The sequence below is a fragment of the Phyllobates terribilis genome, unplaced genomic scaffold (assembly GCF_046119375.1).
Source record: "Phyllobates terribilis strain yellow unplaced genomic scaffold, ASM4611937v1 Scaffold_3__8_contigs__length_932513732, whole genome shotgun sequence".
NCBI lineage: Eukaryota > Metazoa > Chordata > Amphibia > Anura > Dendrobatidae > Phyllobates > Phyllobates terribilis.
This window is the reverse complement of record NW_027362763.1, coordinates 879174698-879195524: the sequence shown is the minus strand read 5'-3', so window position 1 is coordinate 879195524 and position 20827 is coordinate 879174698. Positions and strand designations below refer to the sequence as shown.

At 41.5% G+C, this 20827-nt stretch overlaps 1 protein-coding gene across 4 annotated transcripts in view; it reads left to right on the top strand.

Annotated features, from left to right (window-relative positions):
- Positions 1-20827, top strand: part of UTRN (utrophin) — a 768906-nt gene that overhangs the window by 89455 nt on the left and 658624 nt on the right. For all 4 annotated transcript variants that reach the window (XM_073672652.1, XM_073672651.1, XM_073672650.1 and 1 more), the window contains one exon: positions 2838-2899. In XM_073672652.1, coding sequence (XP_073528753.1) covers positions 2838-2899 — 62 coding nt within the window. The remainder of the gene's footprint in view (positions 1-2837; positions 2900-20827) is intronic.

Here is a 20827-nt window from a genome sequence, read left to right as displayed (position 1 = left end):
GGAAAGGGGTGTGTGTGTATTACCCGGCCAAGGCCACTATACAGTTGACGGAACTGATCACATCCAACCGGCAGCACCAAGATCAGCTGATCGGTGGGGGTGCCGGGTGTCACACTCCTGCCTATCTAATATTGATGACCTATCCTAAGGATAGGCCTTCAATATAAAATCATGGACAGCCCCTTTAACACTCTTAGTAAACACATCTCAGGAAAAATCCTAAACATAAAACAACAGCAATAACAATAAAAGTATCTTAATAATAAAGATTATTATAAGTAATATTATTACTGTAATTTAGCTTTGGATTGCCATAGTGTTGACTGTCATATTCACATATATTTCAGAAGTGGATCTGGAATCTTTTCTTTTTTAGCATTTTCAACTTATTTTTTAATTTTCATTATAAAATTCTGCTTTGTCTGTTTTCTTTTTAACTACTCTGTAAACAGAAGATTAACTCAGCCGTCAGACAAAACCTATAAATACGGCTGTGAGTCAAAGAGATTGGCCCCTCTGATATGGAAATGAGAAGAATGCGAAAATATATTGGATAATTACATCTTGCAAGTCTATTCCTATAGACATTCTTCTTCTTAAGGTTTTGACCAGGGGCTATATAGTGGGACCATTTGTTATACAACATTTATGGTCCTTTCTGGTCATTCTGATTACGGAGTTGTCCTTTGTAGTAGATAGAATAAAACCTTCCTTAAAATATTGCACAGAAAAGTCTGGTCTTGCTCTTGGGTGATTTTTTAAATAAGGTGTTATTTTTATTCCATTATATTTTATATTTTGGTCTCATCTTTGGTAACATGTGGATGCGAAACCTGGATGATAAAGAAATAAGACAGAAGAAGAATCATCGTCTTTGAAATGTGGTGCTGGAGAAGGATGTTATCAATACCATGGATGGCAAGAAGAGCAAATAAATCAACTATGGAACAAATCAAGCCAGACATGTCACTCGAAGCAAGGATCACCAAGCTACTACACCTACTTTGGATACATCATACGAAGAAAGCAATCACTGGAGAAGGACATCATGATCGGAATAATAGGAGGAACAAGGTGATCAGGAAGACCAGCAACTTGATGGCTTGATACTATCAAGATAACGGTGGAGAAGACCCTGGTGGATTTATCTAAGCTTGCACCTAATCGATCTTCCTACAGGTTGTTCATCCATCAAGTCACCATGGCTCGAGATCGAGCCGAAGACCGATAAAAAGAAAAAAAAAGTTCTTTATGTAATAACCCTTTTTTTGAGAAGACTATCCACCATGAACACCATTTTGTACAGTTAATGTCCATATTCATCTAAAGGAAGTTCCACTGAATGTACTAAGCTCAATTTGAAGTACTTTGCAAATGTTTAGCATAGTTGCCAGAAACATTTTCCAGTTTTTTTTACAACATTTCTAAAAAATTTAGTAATCAATGTAAAGCCAAAAAAGTCTCATTTGACTGATAAGTCAGGTCTAATCCTATCTGAACTGTGTTGAAAAAGAATCCACTTGACTGAAAAAGGGACTTGACAATGAGTGACCTCTCACTCAGACCTAAGGTCCCCGAAACCGATTAGACCAATGTCAGCTGAACCCTCTGATATCAACGGGTTTGGCCCACAATATAATGTGTATGGTGGCACCGGCCAACTGATGGTCAAGGAAGATGTTGGTTGGGGTAAATGTCGACTGGATGAGAACTCCTGTGTATAGGAGAGTCAGCTGAGACGGCGACAGCCATCTAATGTATATGGCAGCCTTTACGCAAGCATCAGCACTCTATATGGATAAATATACTGCACGAAATAAGCGGCATGAATGGTTTATTGACTCTCGTTTAGCCCCACATTGACATTGTACAAACTGTATGGGGGCAAAGGATTTTTACTACGATCATTTGTCCTTGCATTTGATTGTTTAGCTCATATTATTGGAAGCTGCTTAGTTTTCTTTTTTAGGTACATTTTTTTCATTAGGATTACCTATTTTGCTGTCTCTAGCAATATCATTTTCCATACTTTTTATTTTCATTTTTAGTCACAAGGTCATTTTTGTTGAAATGTGTTAGAATGTAGCGTTGTACTTGTAGGCAGATCTGCTGATAAGGAATTCAGGGAATTTTGCCCTCTGGATTACAAATGCCTAATTAACACAAATACTTATTTGTTCTGAGCAGAAATTCCTTTTCCATATGTGGTGCAGTGTGGTGGTGGGATCCATGCATTTTTTAACCCTAAAGACATCCAAACACAAGTTATCCTTACAAAGTTATTTAAACAGTTGCCAAGAGTAATATTACTTTATTTTTGTATTTTTGTGCTGTTTTATGTTACTTCTTACAGATGGACACAAATCTCATTTTTGATTGCTTATGACTATGTAGCTGATGTATTAAAGAGTATATGTTAAAGCCTTTTAAGGGGGTGGTGGATAAGTTATTGATTGCTGAGAGTCTGATTATTTATTGGAACTCCCACTGATAACGAAAACAGGGGTCTGCACCGCCCTATCTGAATAAAGCAGATGTGGAGTATGTACACCATTGCTCTATTCAGTGTCTTTGAGATTGCCAACGATAGCTGACTGTTTAACCCTGCTATCACTGGCAATTCCCTAGGTAATAAATGGCAGCACCATAGACAAAGCCCCTTTCGTGGGATCGGTAGGAGTCCCAGTAGTTGTACCCCTAGCAACCAGTAAGTTATCCCCAATTCTATCAAGAAGGGTAAAATTATTTAAAAAATTGTGTATTGTGTGTATATAAATGTATGTATAAATTCAAAATGGGAAACCATGTACTAATATATATCTCTATTTTTTTATCAGACGAACATAATGATGTACAGAAGAAAACTTTCACAAAATGGATAAATGCTCGTTTCTCAAAGGTAAGACTGTTTCTTCTTTAACTCTTCACACCTGGGATTCACAAACTTTTTCTATATAAGCCTCGCCCACTAATCCGTAGTAATAATGGTGGCTCACCGGTGAATAGATGCCATTATGCAGCACCCATATTAAATCCATAGTAACTCCCTTATTACCCCAGAAGCACTGCCATGCCCCAGACATAATACCCTCAATGGCACGAGGGTGCAGCACAAAATACCTCCCAGCAGCGCCTCATAGCGCCACACATAATATCGTTCCAGAAGCGTCAAGCAAACACAACAGTGCAATGGAAAATACCTCCCCAGGAGCAGCGCTCTTTCCACTAACCCACCGCTGCTTTGCAGCTTAAAGCTGTTAACGAACGATAACCTCATTAGCACGGTCACCCTTCAGTAACTCCTTAGTAAAGTATGCGACAGCACGGAGTTATTGGAAAGAGCGAGTTTCACCCTTTCACTCAGAGATGGGCCTCAAAGGGTTGTGGGGTCCGGTCTGCATCATTGGAACCCATAACCGGGGCCCTTTCATGGGGCATGAAGGGCACTTATTAGCACTTTTTTGCAATAACTTATATTTAGCTAAATCACCAGTCTGGGGTTGCCCACTCTTTTATTAAATAAAAAGGGCAGCCCCTGCTTGGTGATTACTACTCTTTAAGGAAATGTGGCACTTACAGTATGTTTGGTTAATAATTAAAATCAGTTTCTGACACATATTCTCTTTTTGTAAACTTATTATTAATATTGTTATTTTCGGGTGTGTGGACACTAGTGTTGAGCGATACCTTTCGATATCAGGAAATATCGTATCGGATTGGATCGGACCGATACTCAAAAAGTATCGGATATCGCCGATTCCGATACAGGAAACCAATGCAAGTCAATGGGACACAAATATCGGAATGAAAATAAACCCTTTCTTTCCTTGTAGGTTAATTCTACATGAAGTAAAACAACTAAGAATAATGTAGAATGTATTATGCAAAAAGCCGGCAATTCATCAGCGCATACATCGGTACCCGACAATTTACAACAGAAAGAATAGAGCACCACACATAGATTAGATAGATAGAAACATGTCAGTCACATATATATGAAGTACAGTGACAGTGTTGCTTACTGTACTTGTCATTTAGTGTAAAGGATTTATTAAAAAATATAATAGTGTTTTCATGCACCGTCTCTTTAAGAAAGCCGGCCGGCAATTCAGCAGCGGTACCCGACAATTTAGAACAGAAAGATAGAGCATCACACATAGATTATATAGATAGAAACATGTCAGTCACATATATAATAAGTACAGTGACAGTGTTGCTTACTGTACTTGTCATTTAGTGTAAAGGATTTATTTAAAAAAATAATAGTGTTTTCATGCACCGTCTCTTTAAGAAAGCCGGCCGGCAATTCAGCATCTGTACCCGACAATTTAGAATAGAAGGAATAGAGAATCATACATAGATTAGATAGATAGAACCATGTCAGTCACATATATATGAAGTACAGTGACAGTGTTGATTAGTGTACTTGTCATTTAATGTTAAAATAAAGGATTTATTTTAAAAAAAATTGGCGTGGGGTTCCCCTTAATTTTAGTCTCTAGCGGAGGTTAAGCAGACAGCTGGGGCAGATGTTTGAAGCCTGGGAAGGGGGTAATACCCACGGAGCTTCCCAGGCTACTAATATCAGCCCCCAGCTGAATACATAGCCTTTACTAGCTATTAAAATGGGGGACCCCCCCAAAAAAATGACGTGGGGTCCCCCCTAATTTAATAGCTAGCAAAGGCTAGGCAGACAGCTGGGGGCTGATATTAATAGCCCAGGAAGGGAGCCATGAATATTGGCCCCCTCCCAGGCTAGAAACACCAGCCGTCAGCCGCCCCAGAAATGGCGCATCCATAGGATGCGCCAATTCTGGCACTTAGCCTCGCTCTTCCCACTGCCCTGTAGCGGTGGCAGTGGGGTAATAGGGCTGGGGTTGATGTCAGCTTATAATGCCAGCTGACATCAAGCCCAGGTTAGTAATGGAGAGGCGTCTATAAGACACCCCCATTACTAACCCCATAGTCAAAGTTAAAAAAAAAAACACAAACACCCAGAATAAAGTCCTTTAATTGAAATAAACACACAATTCTTTATTGTTCTAAATTAAACCATACTTACCATCACGCCCATTCCAGCTGAAGCCAACGATCTCCTGCAATAAAATAAAAATAATAAAGCAACCTCATCCTTACCTTTCCATGGTTCCCATGATGGCTCCAGCTCTGCTACATCGAGATGACAGGCTGGACCGCAGCAGAACGCTGCCATCCAGCCTGTCATCCCGGTGACACTGAGAAGCGCAGGCATGCTTGCGCTCCTCAGTGTCTCTCTGTGACGGCATCCAGATGAGCCGACAATGAACTCGGCTCACCTCATGCACGTCACTGACAGCGTGGGAGAATTCTCCTGCACTCAGCGCTTCAGCGTGAGCATTTTCCCACGCTGTCAGTCACGTGCATGAGGTGAGGTCATGTCCAATGAACTCAGCTCACCTCATGCACGTCACTGACAGCGTGGGAGAATTCTCACGCTGAAGCGCTGAGTGCAGGAGAATTCTCCCACGCTGTCAGTGACGTGCATGAGGTGAGCCGAGTTCATTGTCGGCTCATCTGGATGCCGTCACAGAGAGACACTGAGGAGCGCAAGCAAGCCTGCGCTTCTCAGTGTCTGCGGGATGACAGGCTGGATGGCAGCGTTCTGCTGCGGTCCAGCCTGTCATCTCGATGTAGCAGAGCTGAAGCTGTCGTGGGAACCATGGAAAGGTAAGGATGATGTTGGTTTATTATTTTTCTTTTATTGCAGGAGATCGTTGGCTTCAGCTGGAATGGGCGTGATGGTAAGTATGGTTTAATTTAGAACAATAAAGAATTGTGTCTTTATTTCAATTAAAGGACTTTATTCTGGGTGTTTGTGTTTTTTTTAAATACTTTACTAGAAATTCATGGTGGTCATGTCTAATATTGGCGTGACCCCATGAATTTCGGGCTTAGGGCCAGCTGATAATGCCAAGCTGGCCTTAACCCCTTTATTACCCAGTGAGCCACCGCACCAGGGCCCTGGATGAGTTGGGTACAGCGCCAGAAGATGGCGCTTCTATGAACGCGCCATTTTCCGGGGCGGCTGCGGACTGCAATTTGCAGCGGGTGGGGCCCAGAAAGCTTGGGTCTCCCTGCGCTGCAGATTCCAGCCCCCAGCTGCCTAGTTGTACCTGGCTGGACACAAAAATAGGGCGAAGCTCCACGTATTTTTTTTAAAAATTATTTCATGAAATTCATGAAATAATTAAGAAAAAAAGGGCTTCCCTATATTGTTGTGTCCGGCTGGGTACAAATAGGCAGCTGGTGGTTGGGGGCAGCCCGTTCCTGCCTGCTGTACCTGGCTGGACACAAATATAGGGCGAAGCCCCACATCAATTTTTTTTTTAATTATTTCATGAATTTCCTGAAATAATTAAAAAAAAATTGACGTGGGGCTTCGCACTATATTTGTGTCCAGCCAGGTACAGCAGGCAGGAACGGGCTGCCCCCAACCACCAGCTGCCTATTTGTACATGGCCGGACACAACAATATAGGGAAGCCCTTTTTTTCTTTATTATTTCATGAATTTCATGAAATAATTAAAAAAAAAAATACGTGGGGCTTCTCCCTATTTTTGTGTCCAGCCAGGTACAACTAGGCAGCTGGGGGATGGAATCTGCAGCGCAGGGAGGCCCAAGCTTTCTGGGCCCCCCCCCCCGCTGCAAATTGCAGTCCGCAGCCACCCCGGAAAATGGCGCGTTCATAGAAGCTGGATGCTGTACCTGGCTGGCATACAAAAATATAGCAAAGCCCACGTCAAAATTTTTGGGAAAAATTAATTAAAAAATAAATAATAATTTAGGGACTGCATCTTTATTAACTCCTCAAATGTCATTTAGTGTTAAAATAAAGGATTTATTTTAAAAAAAAATTGGCGTGGGATCCCCCATAATTTTAGTCTCTAGCGGAGGTTAAGCAGACAGCTGGGGCAGATGTTTGAAGCCTGGGAAGGGGTAATACCCACGGAGCTTCCCAGACTACTAATATCAGCCCCCAGCTGAATACCTAGCCTTTACTAGCTATTAAAATGGGGGACCCCCCCAAAAAAATGACGTGGGGTCCCCCCTATTTTAATAGCTAGCAAAGGCTAGGCAGACAGCTGGGGGCTGATATTAATAGCCCAGGAAGGGTGCCATGAATATTGGCCCCCTCCCAGGCTAGAAACACCAGCCGTCAGCCGCCCCAGAAATGGCGCATCCATAGGATGCGCCAACTCTGGCACTTAGCCTCGCTCTTCCACGCTGCCCTGGTGCGGTGGCAGGGGGTAATAGGGCTGGGGTTCATGTCAGCGCCAGCTGCCATGAAGTCCAGGTTAGTAATGATGGGCGTCTATAAGACACCCCCATTACTAACCTACAAAGTGTTAAAAAGAAAAGACACACTACACCCAGAAAAAAATAATTTATTTGAAATAAAACACACCATTTTATTTAATTCTCAGTTTACTAAAAACAAAAATAGTTACCTGTCCACGTTCCTGCGCTGATCTCCCATGCACAGCTGTCACATCTGGAGATGGTGACAGCTGTGCATGGCTGCTGTAAGCTCACGCTGCCGGGAACACGTCCGCTCCCGGCAGCGGGAGCCACTGACTGAGGTCACCGGAGTGCATTCAGTCAGCGCTGCTCCGGAGACCTCCTTTACGGCACTGCTGTACCGTGGGAATTTCTCACGATACAGCAGGGCCGTAAAGGAGCTGACCGGAGCAGCGCTGCCTGAACTCCGGTGAACCCGCTTATGCAATGACGGGGCTGCTTTACGGCCCCGTCATTCTAGCGGCGGCAGCGGTTCAGAGCGGTCACATTCTATGTGGCTGCTCTAAACTGGAGATCTTCGTGGGACACTCATGGACTACTACAGAGGGGTAAGGATAAGGTTGTGGTTTATTATTTTATATTTTATTACAGGAGATCGATGGCTTCGGGGAATTAGGTGTCTAGGTGAGTATAGGTGTAGTTTTTTATTTTTTACTTTATTTTAGGTGGCGATCGGCGGGGACAGGTAATGTATGAACTAATTTATTGTAGGTAACCACTGGCCACCAATGACATGTATTTAAAATTTATTGGGACACAGTAGGGCAATTTATATAGCAGGATCAGGCTGATGGGAACTACTGCTCCCATCGAGCTGATCCTGCTGGCACGAGTGGACGGGGGACAGACATAGGCCGATGGGAGTAGTAGTGTCACATCGGCCTATGTCTGCCTGCACGCACACACCCGCACACATCGCACAGACACAGCGCACACCCGCACACACTCGCAGACATCGCACAGACACCCCGCACACATCGCACAGACACAGCGCACACCCGCACACACTCGCAGACATCGCACAGACACCGCGCACACCCGCACACATCGCACAGACATCGCGCACACCCGCAGACATCGCACAGGCACCAATCATGACGGGCTGATGGTCTGGGAGGTGAGGCTGACCTGTGTGGCCGTGGGAAAGTTCATGTGAGTTCATGCAATGCAGTCAAGCATGAACTCACGTGAACCCTCGGCTACTTCAAATGAACAGCTGATCAGCATCACCTGATACCTCAGCTGTTCATTTGAAATAACCGGCAGGAAAGCGCAGCACAGAACGGGAAAGCCGGCGGTGAAGTCTTTTTACTGCCGGCTTCCCCGCCCAGGTCCTTCGCTCCCCGCTCCTTGGTGCTGCGCTCCCCGCCCGGTCCTAACTTACGATTGGGATTGGAGGTGGCGAGAGGAGCGGAGGATCGAGGTGGGAGGCTGCCGGGAAGCAGTATGGGGCCGTGTGATTGTTTAAAAGCCGGCGGCTTTTTACCGCCCGCCGGCTTTTAAACAATCAGGAGAATTCTCCCACGCCGGGATGGCATTCTGATGACAGGCTGGATCTCAGCTGAGCGCGGCCATCAAGCTTGTCATCCTTCAAAGACACTGCAGAGCGCAGGCATTATGGGAACTTCCGATTCCGGTATTCGATATTGTAAAAGTATCGGAATTAAGTATCGGAATTCCGATACCGCGAATATCGGCCGATACCCGATATTTCAGTATCGGAATGCTCAACACTAGTTGACACTCATACTTTTAGCGCAATGAGAGGATCATAGAGATACCGTCTTTCCCTTTGTCACAATGTGAGATATTTCTGCCATTGGTTTATCTGTGGTTAGAGTGTTTTTCTCCACTTGCGAGCAAAATACTAATGAGTATGATCTCTTAGAAGTAGACCAATTCTGTCTTTCCAAGGATGACTGGAGTTTATTGCTTCTTTGCTTTATATGTTACTTTTTATACAATACAATGCTCTTTTGTTTTCAGATTTGTCTCAAACTTGTCAAAGTTCACTCCAACTTTCTGGAAAACAGATCCATTTTGTATTTTGCTTCCTTACCCATTGGGTCTCGACGGCTCAAAAACATATCCACAGCATTTCACAATTCAGAGGGTACTTATACAGATAATAAAGACATTACAGGGTTACACATAGTTCAATGTATACCAAGAGGAGTGACGGCCCTGCTCGTAAGCTTGCAATCTACGAGGAAATAGGGCAGACACGAAAGGTAAAAATAAAGTGGTTGTCATGTATGGTCCAGCCATCAGTATAACAAATAAGGGCATTTAAATAATGCTGCCTGAACCAGTCACCAGCCAGTATCTGTACAAGTACAAGTACAGCGTGCTACCGAGTGAGTGGAAGAGAGAATAGGGGATAGTTAGATTTGTGAGCTGAGGTGACAGGCCTGTCTAAAGAAATGTGTATTTAGGGCACACTTGAAACTGTGGGTATTTGGAATTAACTGGATTGTTAGGGGTAGTGCATTCCAGAAAACTGGCGCAGCACAAGAAAAGTCTTGGAGACAGGAGTGTGAGATTCAGATAATAGAGGATGTTAGTCTTAGACCATTAGTGGAATGAAGAGGACGGGTAGGTTGGTAGGCAGATATATAGGGTGGTATAGAACTGTGGAGAGATTTGTGGGTAAGAGGGATACGTTTATATTGGATATTGTAGTAGAAGGGTAACCAGTGCAAAGACTGGCACACAGTGGCGGCATCAGTGTATCAGTTGGACAGAAAAATGATCCTAGCTGGTGCATTAATTATAGTGTAATTCTTCTTATATGCTCAAATCTGTGGTGTTTTTTCCATGTAAATTCTAATCAGTACAACTGCGATTGGTTCCTTAGTATTTTAACATGTGCACTGTTCTGTCCATAGTAATTCTGTGAACAAGAATTCATTTTGAGTTCAAAATGCGTTGGCATTATTGCATGTGTTTACGGAACTATGAGGCAGAATTTTTAATGAAGATTTGCAAAAATAAAAAACATTTTTTCCACAATTCCTGGATTACTTGCTTCATATGCAACGGTGTGGGCATAAAGATGCATACTGTATGTCTAGATATACATTCTGCCAGCCTTGAAATGCACCAACAAGTAGTTTAGGATTGTCTTATGTTACTTTGTCTTTTTATAGGTATATATGATATCGGTCACTGTTTATTGCAGTATGATAGGAGGGGGAGGTTGGAAGTATCAGGGAAAATTGTGAATGATCTACGAGGCAAACAGAAGGGTGTTGAACAACTACTTGATTTCTGCATTAATGCTTTGTATGGTGATAGATTTTGATCTAAAACTTCATTTTTAGCCAGCGAAAACAACAGTGCAAATAAGTGTATATGAGTGTATAAAATGCGTGGAACAGTTGATTGAAAATCATTGTGCTGTTGCAGGAATTTCCTGAGAATGCCAGAGCCATGATGTATTCTGCTCCCACACCCAGCAGAGTCGGCTTTAAACTTTTTCTATTGCTTCAGTATACAGTTTTCCATGGCTCAGTCCAAACATTTTTATTTAATTCGTGAATAATTGAATGATTTATTTTACTTGGTTGGGAAGAAATTTTATGGAAAAAATACATATATGTCTATCCGAAATAATGCATAGGTTATGTGCCTGGACGAAATCCCGGACACCCTTGACATTTGACATTTACAGACTGTTTGATGTGATTAAAGGCCAGTACTGACAGATGACCAGTTCACAGTGTATTTACCGTGGCACTGTATGGTGATGATTAACTATAGAGCATTGTTACATGTGGCAAAAAAAACAAAAAGGAAATCCCTAAACATTAATTGCTTGGAAAACTATAATATATAGATTTTTGAGGGTCATCCTGTCTGCACGGAGGGTTGTCATAAATATTCTAATAATCTCCATAAGGCTGGGCTACGCGTTTTGAAACCTCCATTGCGTTAGACATTTACAACAACCCAAACATACCAGTGATATTTGCAAGGCTGCATATGTAGTCACATAATGGTAGTTATATTGCTACTTCGATTTTTGTGTGACTAATGTGACATTTAAGTCACCATGTAGCTAGAACTTTAAAGTGATCCTCCATGTTCCCATTTTTTAAAACCTCTTTTATCTCAGTATATGTGTTGTGGTTGACTTTTACCTACTGGTGGTTTCATCTGTATTTTATCGGTATTCTAGCCTTGCTGTACTGGAAACCAGTCCTTTATGTGGTCACTTCCTGGGGAGCTTCTGTTTATACCCTGCAGCCAATCTGAAGTGGAAGAGCTGCAGCCTAAACCAATGATGAGACAGTGGGTGTGTCACAGACTACCTGAGACTCTCTGTACACCCTGCAGCTAACAGTAGTCACAGATCAGTAATGGTGTTAAACTAAAAGGCAGCTAAGCAGCAAGATCTGAGGAAAAGAAAAGCAGGTATTCATCATGTACTGACTCAAATAGTTTGCAGCAGCTAGCTGGTCAGTCTCTTTAATAAGAAAATGATCTTACTGCTGAAGGTTACAGCCAGGATTCGACCAAGGGAGAATTCACACAGGCTGAGGAAGGGGGTACTGAGGCCACCCGTGATTACATGAAGGTGCCCTAGCAATGTCTGACTCTTCCTCTTGGGTCAACCTATAATTCTCTTGCTGTTTTCCTAAATATTCTGACACTTGATACCACAATGGTGTCTAAACAATGGAGACCTGACCTGTTACCAAAACAGCACGTTTTGTGATCTCCATTTGTCATACGTTGTTCTGGTTTCAAAACCTGTCCTGTCACCATTCAGCCTGTCCTGTGCTATTGGCAATAATGCAGATTTCTTAGGGAAAGGTCATTCCTCCTTGTGCGAGTTGCCCACAAGCAATGATTAGTGCATTAGGCTTCAAACCCCAGAATTCCCCTAATGCAAATCCAATAGCAGCCTAGTTGTTCTACCCTCCAGCTTGTGACAGTGAAAGAGGCAGCGGGGAGAGCGTTGGATTACTGCATCATTGACAAGGTACAAGGGGTAGAAGGAACCCCAACCCAGGCAGCAAAAACTGATCATTCATGATTTTCCTTGTGCATATACAGGTTCATCTCACTAAATTAGAATATCATCAAAAAGTTAATTTATTTCCGTTCTTGAATACAAAAAGTGAAACTCATATATTATATAGAGTCATTACAAACAGAGTGATCTATTTCAAGTGTTCATTTCTGTTAATGTTGATGATTATGGCTTATAGCCAATGAAAGCACAAAATTCATTACCTCAGTAAATTAAAAAAAACACCTTCAAAGGTTTCCTAAGCATTTAAAAAGGTCCCTTAGTCTGTTTCAGTAAGCTCCACAATCATGGGGAAGACTGCTGACTTGACAGATGTCCAGAAGGCAGTCATTGACACACTCCACAAGGTCCCAGAGTCTGGAGGAAGAGTGGAGGCACACAATCCAAGCTGCTTGAGGTCTAGTGTGAAGTTTGCACAATCAGTGATGGTTTGGGGAGCCATGTCACCTTCTGGTGTAGGTCCACTGTGTTTTATCAAGGCCAAAGTCAGCGCAGCCGTCTACCAGGAAATTTTAGAGCCCTTCATGCTTCCCTCTGCCGACAAGCTTTTTGGAGATGAAAATTTCATTTTCCAGCAGGACTTGGCACCTGTCCACACTGCCAAAAGTACCAATACATGGTTTACAAACAACAGTATCACTGTGCTTGATTGGCCAGCAAACTCGCCTGCCCTTAACTCCATAGAGAATCTATGGAGTATTGTCAAGAGAAAGATGAGAGACCAGACTCAACAATGCAGACGAGCTGAAAGCTGCTATCAAAGCAACCTGGGCCTCAGCAGTGCCACAGGCTGATCCCCTCCATGCCACATTGCCACATTGATGCAGTAATTGATGCAAAAGGAGCCCCGACCAAGTATTGAGTGCATTTACTGATCATACATTTCAGATTGTAAAAACATTTTTCAAGCTGTTGTTATAAAGTATTCTAATTTACTGAGATAATGACTTTTGTGTTTTCATTGGCTGTAAGCCATAATCATCAACATTAACAGAAATAAACACTTGAAATAGATCACTCTGTTTGTAGTGACTCTATATAATATGAGTTTCACTTTTTGTATTGAAGACCTGAAAGAAAATAACTTTTTGATGATAATCTAATTTAGTGAGATGCACCTGTAATAAAAGAATTGGGTATCGGATAGAATGCCTTCAGAGTAATCCCATGATTTCCTTTTTTCCTCTGAACACTGGTAGAGAAATCTTTTTGTTCGATAGCCAGAACCATATAAATGTTTCAAAACATCCTGTATTTATTCTTGGACAAGAGCCAGCTGGATCGGAGACAGCCTGTAAGTGGTCCTGCGTCTAAATTCTCTCTACACTGTCATCCATACGAGTAGAGAAGACACAGCCTGTAAACTGCAAAGTGCTAGTCATCTATATTTTATATCATAGTCACTTTTGTTAATGCACTTTAAAAGTACACTATACATAGCATTGTAATTACTGAGGCTATGAGAAACCCTGCTGAGATGATGCATATGTTTAGTAGTTCAATTATGAGAGCAAACCCAGTGTGATCCTTGAGTAAGAGTGAAGTATTAAGAAATGTTAGAATATTAAACAGAAATTAGTGAGTTTAGTTATTGGCATACAATGCAAAGGCATTAAAGGGGTTGTCCAGGTTTAGAATGAAAATCTACAGTCACTCTATGTGACTGCAGACTTTTAAATCCTCACAACGCGCACCGCACGGTGTCAGGATTATCCTGTGCCAGTGGCGAGAGCGTGCAGTCATGTGAGCACAAGTATACGATTTGCATACATGTGGACACGTGCCTACTAGATGTGCTCAGCCTTGCTCCGTTCACTTGTGTTGAGTGAGGCTGCACACGTCTAGTCGAAATGTGGCCAGAAGTATGCATATCATATATTTGCGGTCACATGACTGCCCACTCTCACTGCTGGCACCAGAGAATCATGACAGTGTGCGGTGCGCACACTGTAAGTATTCAGAAGTCTGCAGTCATATAGAGTGACTACAGACTTTCATCCCAAACCTGAACAACTTCAAATAAACACTAAACCTAGAAATGAATCGTAAAATGAAACAAGAGATAAACTTATCCACAATGTTTCAGTGTGTTTTTTTTTTCTGCTTGTTCCTCAAACGAACATAAATACTGCAGAGAACACGGGTTGATTTCTGATTGATTGCCTCCACGTTCTGCTGACTGAAGTTGCGGAGTTTGACCCATTATGACTAAAGAGCCATATTGAAAGCTATGGACATGATGAAGACCATGTAATGATACCATGTCATCATCTAGCTTTAGCTGTCAGCAGGGCATAAACTACAGATAACTGGCCGTCAAAACTCATATTTTCCACTGTTCTTCCTGATTGTCGGACAATATTTTTTGTGCAAACCATAGGTATGCAATTATTTTGGCCAGTGCATCGTTTGCAGTGCCCATGGCCCAACAATAGAGTGCCAAAAGTACATCCGAAAATCAAGAAGAAGATGATGGTATTCTATATGTAAAGTAGATTATAGTAGGAACGTATCGTTCTTATTAACATGTTATTAAGGGCCTATTGAAGCATAACAATCTAACAATGCTGCCTCCAAAAGGTCCGCAGAATAAAAGCGGCTATAGACCTTTGGTATAGCAAAAACTGCTTACTGTATACAGAGATTCAGATTGCGGAAAAATAAAAGCTAGAAACCCTGTGCTTGAAATAATTATTTAGAAGTGTTCTCTGCCAAAAAAGACTGTCCCCAGAGCTAGATGTAAACTGATTTAGGAAATCACATCCAGCCTTGGGATCACATCTTAAACTAATCATGTCATCTTGTAGTTTAGCCTCTTGCTTCTTTTCTATAAAGATATATGAGACGGGGAACACCCCTTTAAGACAATTGTCATACTATATGGGCTCATAGTTGATGGTTCATAAAGGCAACTGTAAAAAGTATGGGTCACGTTTTGAAATACTGTAAGACCTCGTTCCTGTCAATTAGGTTTCACTCATGGATTACAGCATTGCTTCAGTGGATGAGAGTGTAGACGCCATGACTATGATCTGCAAGTGTTTCTTCTCTTAAGGCTCCATTACCATATAATCAGGACCAGATCCTTTATCATTTTACTAAACACAGTTTTTACCTTGAAGTGGAGTGTGGCGGAAGAAAACAATATGTAGACTCTGCTTGACCTTGCTATTGTTCTTTGGTTTATCATTTCCCTTTTCTTCTTTTTCTTTTATATGCACAATGTCTACATGTTGTAGATTCCCATCAGCCTGAGGGTCTTACTTACTCTGCATTCCTCTGGAACTTGAATATATTCAATTTTTATATTGTAAAAGAAGTATTTTCACAATTGTGTTGAATGTAGTTTTTAAGGAAGAAAATGGCTAAAAATGGAAAATAATAAATTGTGGGTTATAGCTTTTAAGAGTTGTATTTGATTTCAGTGCTAACGCTTTTCTGGTCCCCATACACGCTGGTTTACACTTTCACAAGACGTCTCATATGACTGTCGGCCATTCAAAGGCTGCAGTAGTTATGTGTTGACCATAATTACATGATAAGGCCTCATTCAAACATCCGTGTTTTTCACGTATGCAAAAAAATGCTGTCAGCAGTGTTTTGGATCAGTGTGTCATCAGTGTATAATCGTTATGTTCTTTTTTACCAACAGTGTGTCACCGGTGTGTCCGTTTTTACCATCAGTGTGTCTTCTGTTTGTCCATCTTTACCATCAGGGTGACATTCGTGTGTTCGTTTTTACCATCAGTGTGTCATCCGTTTGTCCATTTTTACCATCAGTGTGTGCGTTTTTACCATCAGTGTGTCATCTGTTTGTCCGTTTTTTACCATCACTGTGTCCACTTTTACCATCAGTGTGTCATCTCCTTGTTCGTTTTTACCATCAGTGTGTCATCCATGTGTTCGTTTTTACCATCACTGTGTCCACTTTTACCATCAGTGTGTCATCCCCTTGTTCGTTTTTACCATCAATGTGTCATCCGTTTGTCCATTTTTACCAGCAGTGTGTCATCCATGTGTCTGTTTTTACCATCAGTGTGTCATCGTGTGTTCATTTTTACCATCAGTGTGTCATCTATTTGTCCGTTTTCACCATCAATGTGTCACCAGTGTGTCCTGTTTTTACCATCAGTGTGTCATCTGTTTGTCCGTTTTTACCATCAGTAAATAATGGGTACTTACGCGTTCTATGAACAAAACGGTTATGCAATTGAGACCTTATAGTGAGCCTTAAAGAGGTTGTTCACTACTTTAGCATTGATGACCAATCCTTGGGATAGATCATCAAGGTCTGATCGGTCAGGGTCCGACACCCAGCACCCCTGCCGATCAGCTGTCATCGGTGTCTGCGGTGGTTGCTGGCCTGAAGTACTCACTTGCGGAACTGGCCATCTTCTGATAGTGGCCGCTGCACACCCGCCACCTATTTATTTGATTCGATATGTTGTACTAAGCCTCGGCCACTATCAGAAGACGGTCAGCTCCGCAAGTGAGTACTTCCTGCAGTCAGCCGACACTGATAACAGCTGATCGGCGGGGGTGCTGGGTGTCGGACACCGACCAATGAGACATTGATGACCTAATGCTAAAGTAGTGCACAACCTCTTTAACTGATGGTTGGTGCACTCAATCCTGTTGTACCTATTGATGTTTTTATTGATAGTACAGTATTACATAGGTGTATTAATAGATAGAGATTTGTTGGACAGCTAAACAGTGGCAGTAAGGAAAAAGTGAAGACTCAAGAAAATAGTAATTTTGAGAAGTTTATATTTATAGCATTTTGTGCAATTTTATTTATTTTTTTCACCTATTTAAGATTAAGAAGGCTTCCTATTGAGCAATTCCCTTAAAAAAAGATATAAAAATAGAAACCCTTGTCAGCATTTATGGAACTATTAGTATACTATTATTGGTTTTAAAAAGGCAGCCATGACTCTCCTTCTACCATAATGTTGGGTCCACTTCCCTTGATGAGACTAGCCAAAAGGAAATTAGTGAGCAGGACTTAAAAACCATAAATTAGTAGGTTGAATGAGGTTTGTCCTTAAATTACCTAAGACCTAAATAGTTCTATTAATCTCTTACTAAGAATACAAATTCCTTAAAAACAAGGCAGGTCTAAGACAAGGTCTGAAGTGCTTTAGAAAATGTCACCAAGCCTAAAATACCGGTCATTTCATGCAAATGTATGCAGAAAGGTGACCGCAGCTACCTGAACTTTCATGCCTAACATAATCTAATTATAGGTATTTCATCATTTATAGCTATAGTGGAAGTGTGTCAGTATTATGTCTTCATAAAGCGGGGGAAATAAGTATTGAACACGTCACACAATTTTCTAAGTAAATATATTTCTAAAGGTGCTATTTACATGAAAATCTAACCAGATGTCGGTAACAACCCATACAATCCACACAGGCAAAGAAATCAAAACATAGATGTACATAAATTAAGTGTAATAATGAGAAGTTACGCAGGAAAAAAATATTGAACACATGAAAAAAGAGGTGCAAAAAGCCATGGAAAGTCATGACACCAGCTGAAATCTATCAGTAATTAGAAAGCAATCCTGCCACTTGGTGAAAAATAATATCAGCTGGTTCAACTGATGTCTCATTACCAAGGTGCCACACAAGAAACATCTCCTGATTGGTTACAGAAGAATTTCTAAACTACTGAAGGTCCCAGTGAGCATTATTTCTGGCCATAATCGGGAAGTGGATTTCACCATACATCGGCCATGACCAGGTGCTCACCGCAAGATTTCAGACAGAGGAGTGAAAATAATTATCACGAGTTGTCCAAGAGCCATGGACCACTCGTGGAGAGCTACAGAAAAACCTGGAAACAGCAGGTACAATTGTTTCAAAGAAAACGAACAGTAATGCACTCAACCTCCATGGCCTGTATGCATGATCACCACGCAAGACTCCATTGCTGGAAAGAAAAAGCATGTTCAAGCACATTTAAAGTTTGCTCAACAACATTTAGACAAACCTGTGAAATACTGAGAGAATAGTCTGGTCAAATGAGACCAAAATTGAACTTTTTGGATGATGTAATACATGCCGTGTGTGGAGGCCAAAAGGCACTGCATGTCACCCCAAAAACACCATACCAACAGTAATGTTTGGAGGTGGGAACATCATGGTGGGGGCTGTTTTTCAGCATACGGTACTGGCAAACTTCATGTACGTGAAGGAAAGATGAATGAACAAATGTATCGAGATATTCTTGATAAAAATCTGCTGCAATCTAACAGGATGATAAAGATGAAATAAGGGTGGACATTTCAGCAAGAGGGTTGATATTTCAGCAAGACCCCACCTATAGACACCCCCCACACACACATTACGATGTCCCCCACACATAGCTCTGCTACATCAACACACACAACTCTGCAACATCAAAGATGTGCACTATTAGCACACACAGCTCTGCAACATTAACACACACGCTCAGCTTTGTAATATCAACGCACCCAGCTCTATTATATGAAAACACACACCTTGCCTGTGTCCTGCTCCTTTTCTATGCTGCTTAGTCATGTGACATGTGAATATTATTATTATAATTTGTTATTATAGTGTCATTTATTCCATGGTGCTTTACATGTGAAAGGGGTACACATAATAGAACACAAGTACAATAATCTTGAACAATACAAGTCACCGACTGGTACAGGAGGAGAGAGGACCCTGCCCATGAGGGCTCAGTCTATCACATGAGTAATAAGTACTGGCACGACTTCAGTCTTTACATAGACTGAACGGTGGAGGAAAGACTTGTTGGCTCCCTGCTCCACCTGTATATTCAGCCGTATCTGTATTCTGACTACACAGATGCAGCTGAAGTGGAACATACCCCCGATCTACCGGGACAGCTCTCCAAATTCCCCCTGGATGCGGGACGGTTGGGTGGTTGTGTAAAGAGGCACAGAAATTACCTAGATTTTCTGTAGTGTAGTTTATTGTTGTACATTTATTCTGCCCACTCTGTAATTCAAGGCACAATAGGACCAAAGCTACAGCCTGAAGACTATTATCTTCTAAATGACATGAGAGGTTGTTTGGGAAACCAAAATGAATAGAACATGCCATACTTATCCATTGGGCCCCATGCCCACAGTGTATGCCAAGAGATGGTACTTTTGGCATATATGAGGCCAATATGTGTCAATATACTTTTTTTCCTATAGAAAAGCATAATCTGCTGCGCCTTCTTATACAGATTAATGCCTTAAAATCAGTATGGGGCATGGTATTGGTTTTTAGAATTAGAAAGCATCTATGACAGATGAAAGGCTATGAGTATCTTACCAAAATGTTTTACGCAAACTATCAATAAACACATTGCATTTTTTTCTTTCATTGCTTTGAGTTGCATATAAAAGGCTCCCAGCGATTAAAATGAGCCTAGTAAAATATACGGTAATGTAAGATCACTTGATTTTGTTTCTAGTTCCTGGGTACTGCAGTGTAGACTTTCCAGCCAGGGATTATAAACGGTTTGAAAGTCTTGAAATAGTTTTCTGCATGGAAACAGTGGATAGTTTTGATACACTTTTCATGTTAAAAAAAACAACTGGTAAAGGAAAGGAGTAAGGAATGTGCCGCATACCGTAGTTTTTCTTTTCCTTTTTTTTCTCTATTATGGAGCTGTGGGATGATAAAAGTCAACCCTCTTAGAGCTATCTCTTTTTATTTCAATATTTAGATTTACCACAATGAATCTTAAAGAAAATAAGAAACAACTGTGCAAATAATCTTTATAGATTACAGCTGGGATTAGACTGCGCCGTTTGTTCAGTGTGTTACCATGAAGATACATACAGTAATTCTGCTTTGGAGTTGTAGACAAAATGGTAGAATTTTTTTTAATTGAGACCTATTGCAAAGTCACTTTAGTTTTTATTTTAGATGCAGTTGGACAACAAAAGATAACATAGTGGTATTTCAGGAAAAAATAATATTTTTACCTATCCTCAGTTTAGTAATGGTTTGACTTCAGAGACCTTCACAGACCGCCACAGACTCCAGCAGTCTCATAGAGAATAAAGGGAGCAGCAGCTTACATGTGCCACGACCACTCCATTCAATTGGGGGACAGAAGTTCCCTGTTCTGATGATCGGTGGGGATTCTTAGAGCCCAAGACACATCCAGTTTGGTCAGCTTCCCTGAGCTGACTGACTAAGGCGAAGAGCTAGCCTAGTTGTATGCAGGGCTTGCCATGTGATCTAATCAGAATGTGTAAAGCTAAGATTTAATTATAGCCTACCTGGCTTTGCTACAGTAAATATAAATATTGGTCCATAAAGGTGGACTTGACACCTAATTGTTTATACTGTAGTGGCCTGGACTCACCAGCCAGGGGATGGGGGTTGAGGGAGAACGATGCTGTGCCACCTGCTTACCAGTATAGCATAGAGCCGCTCCCTGCTCCCATAC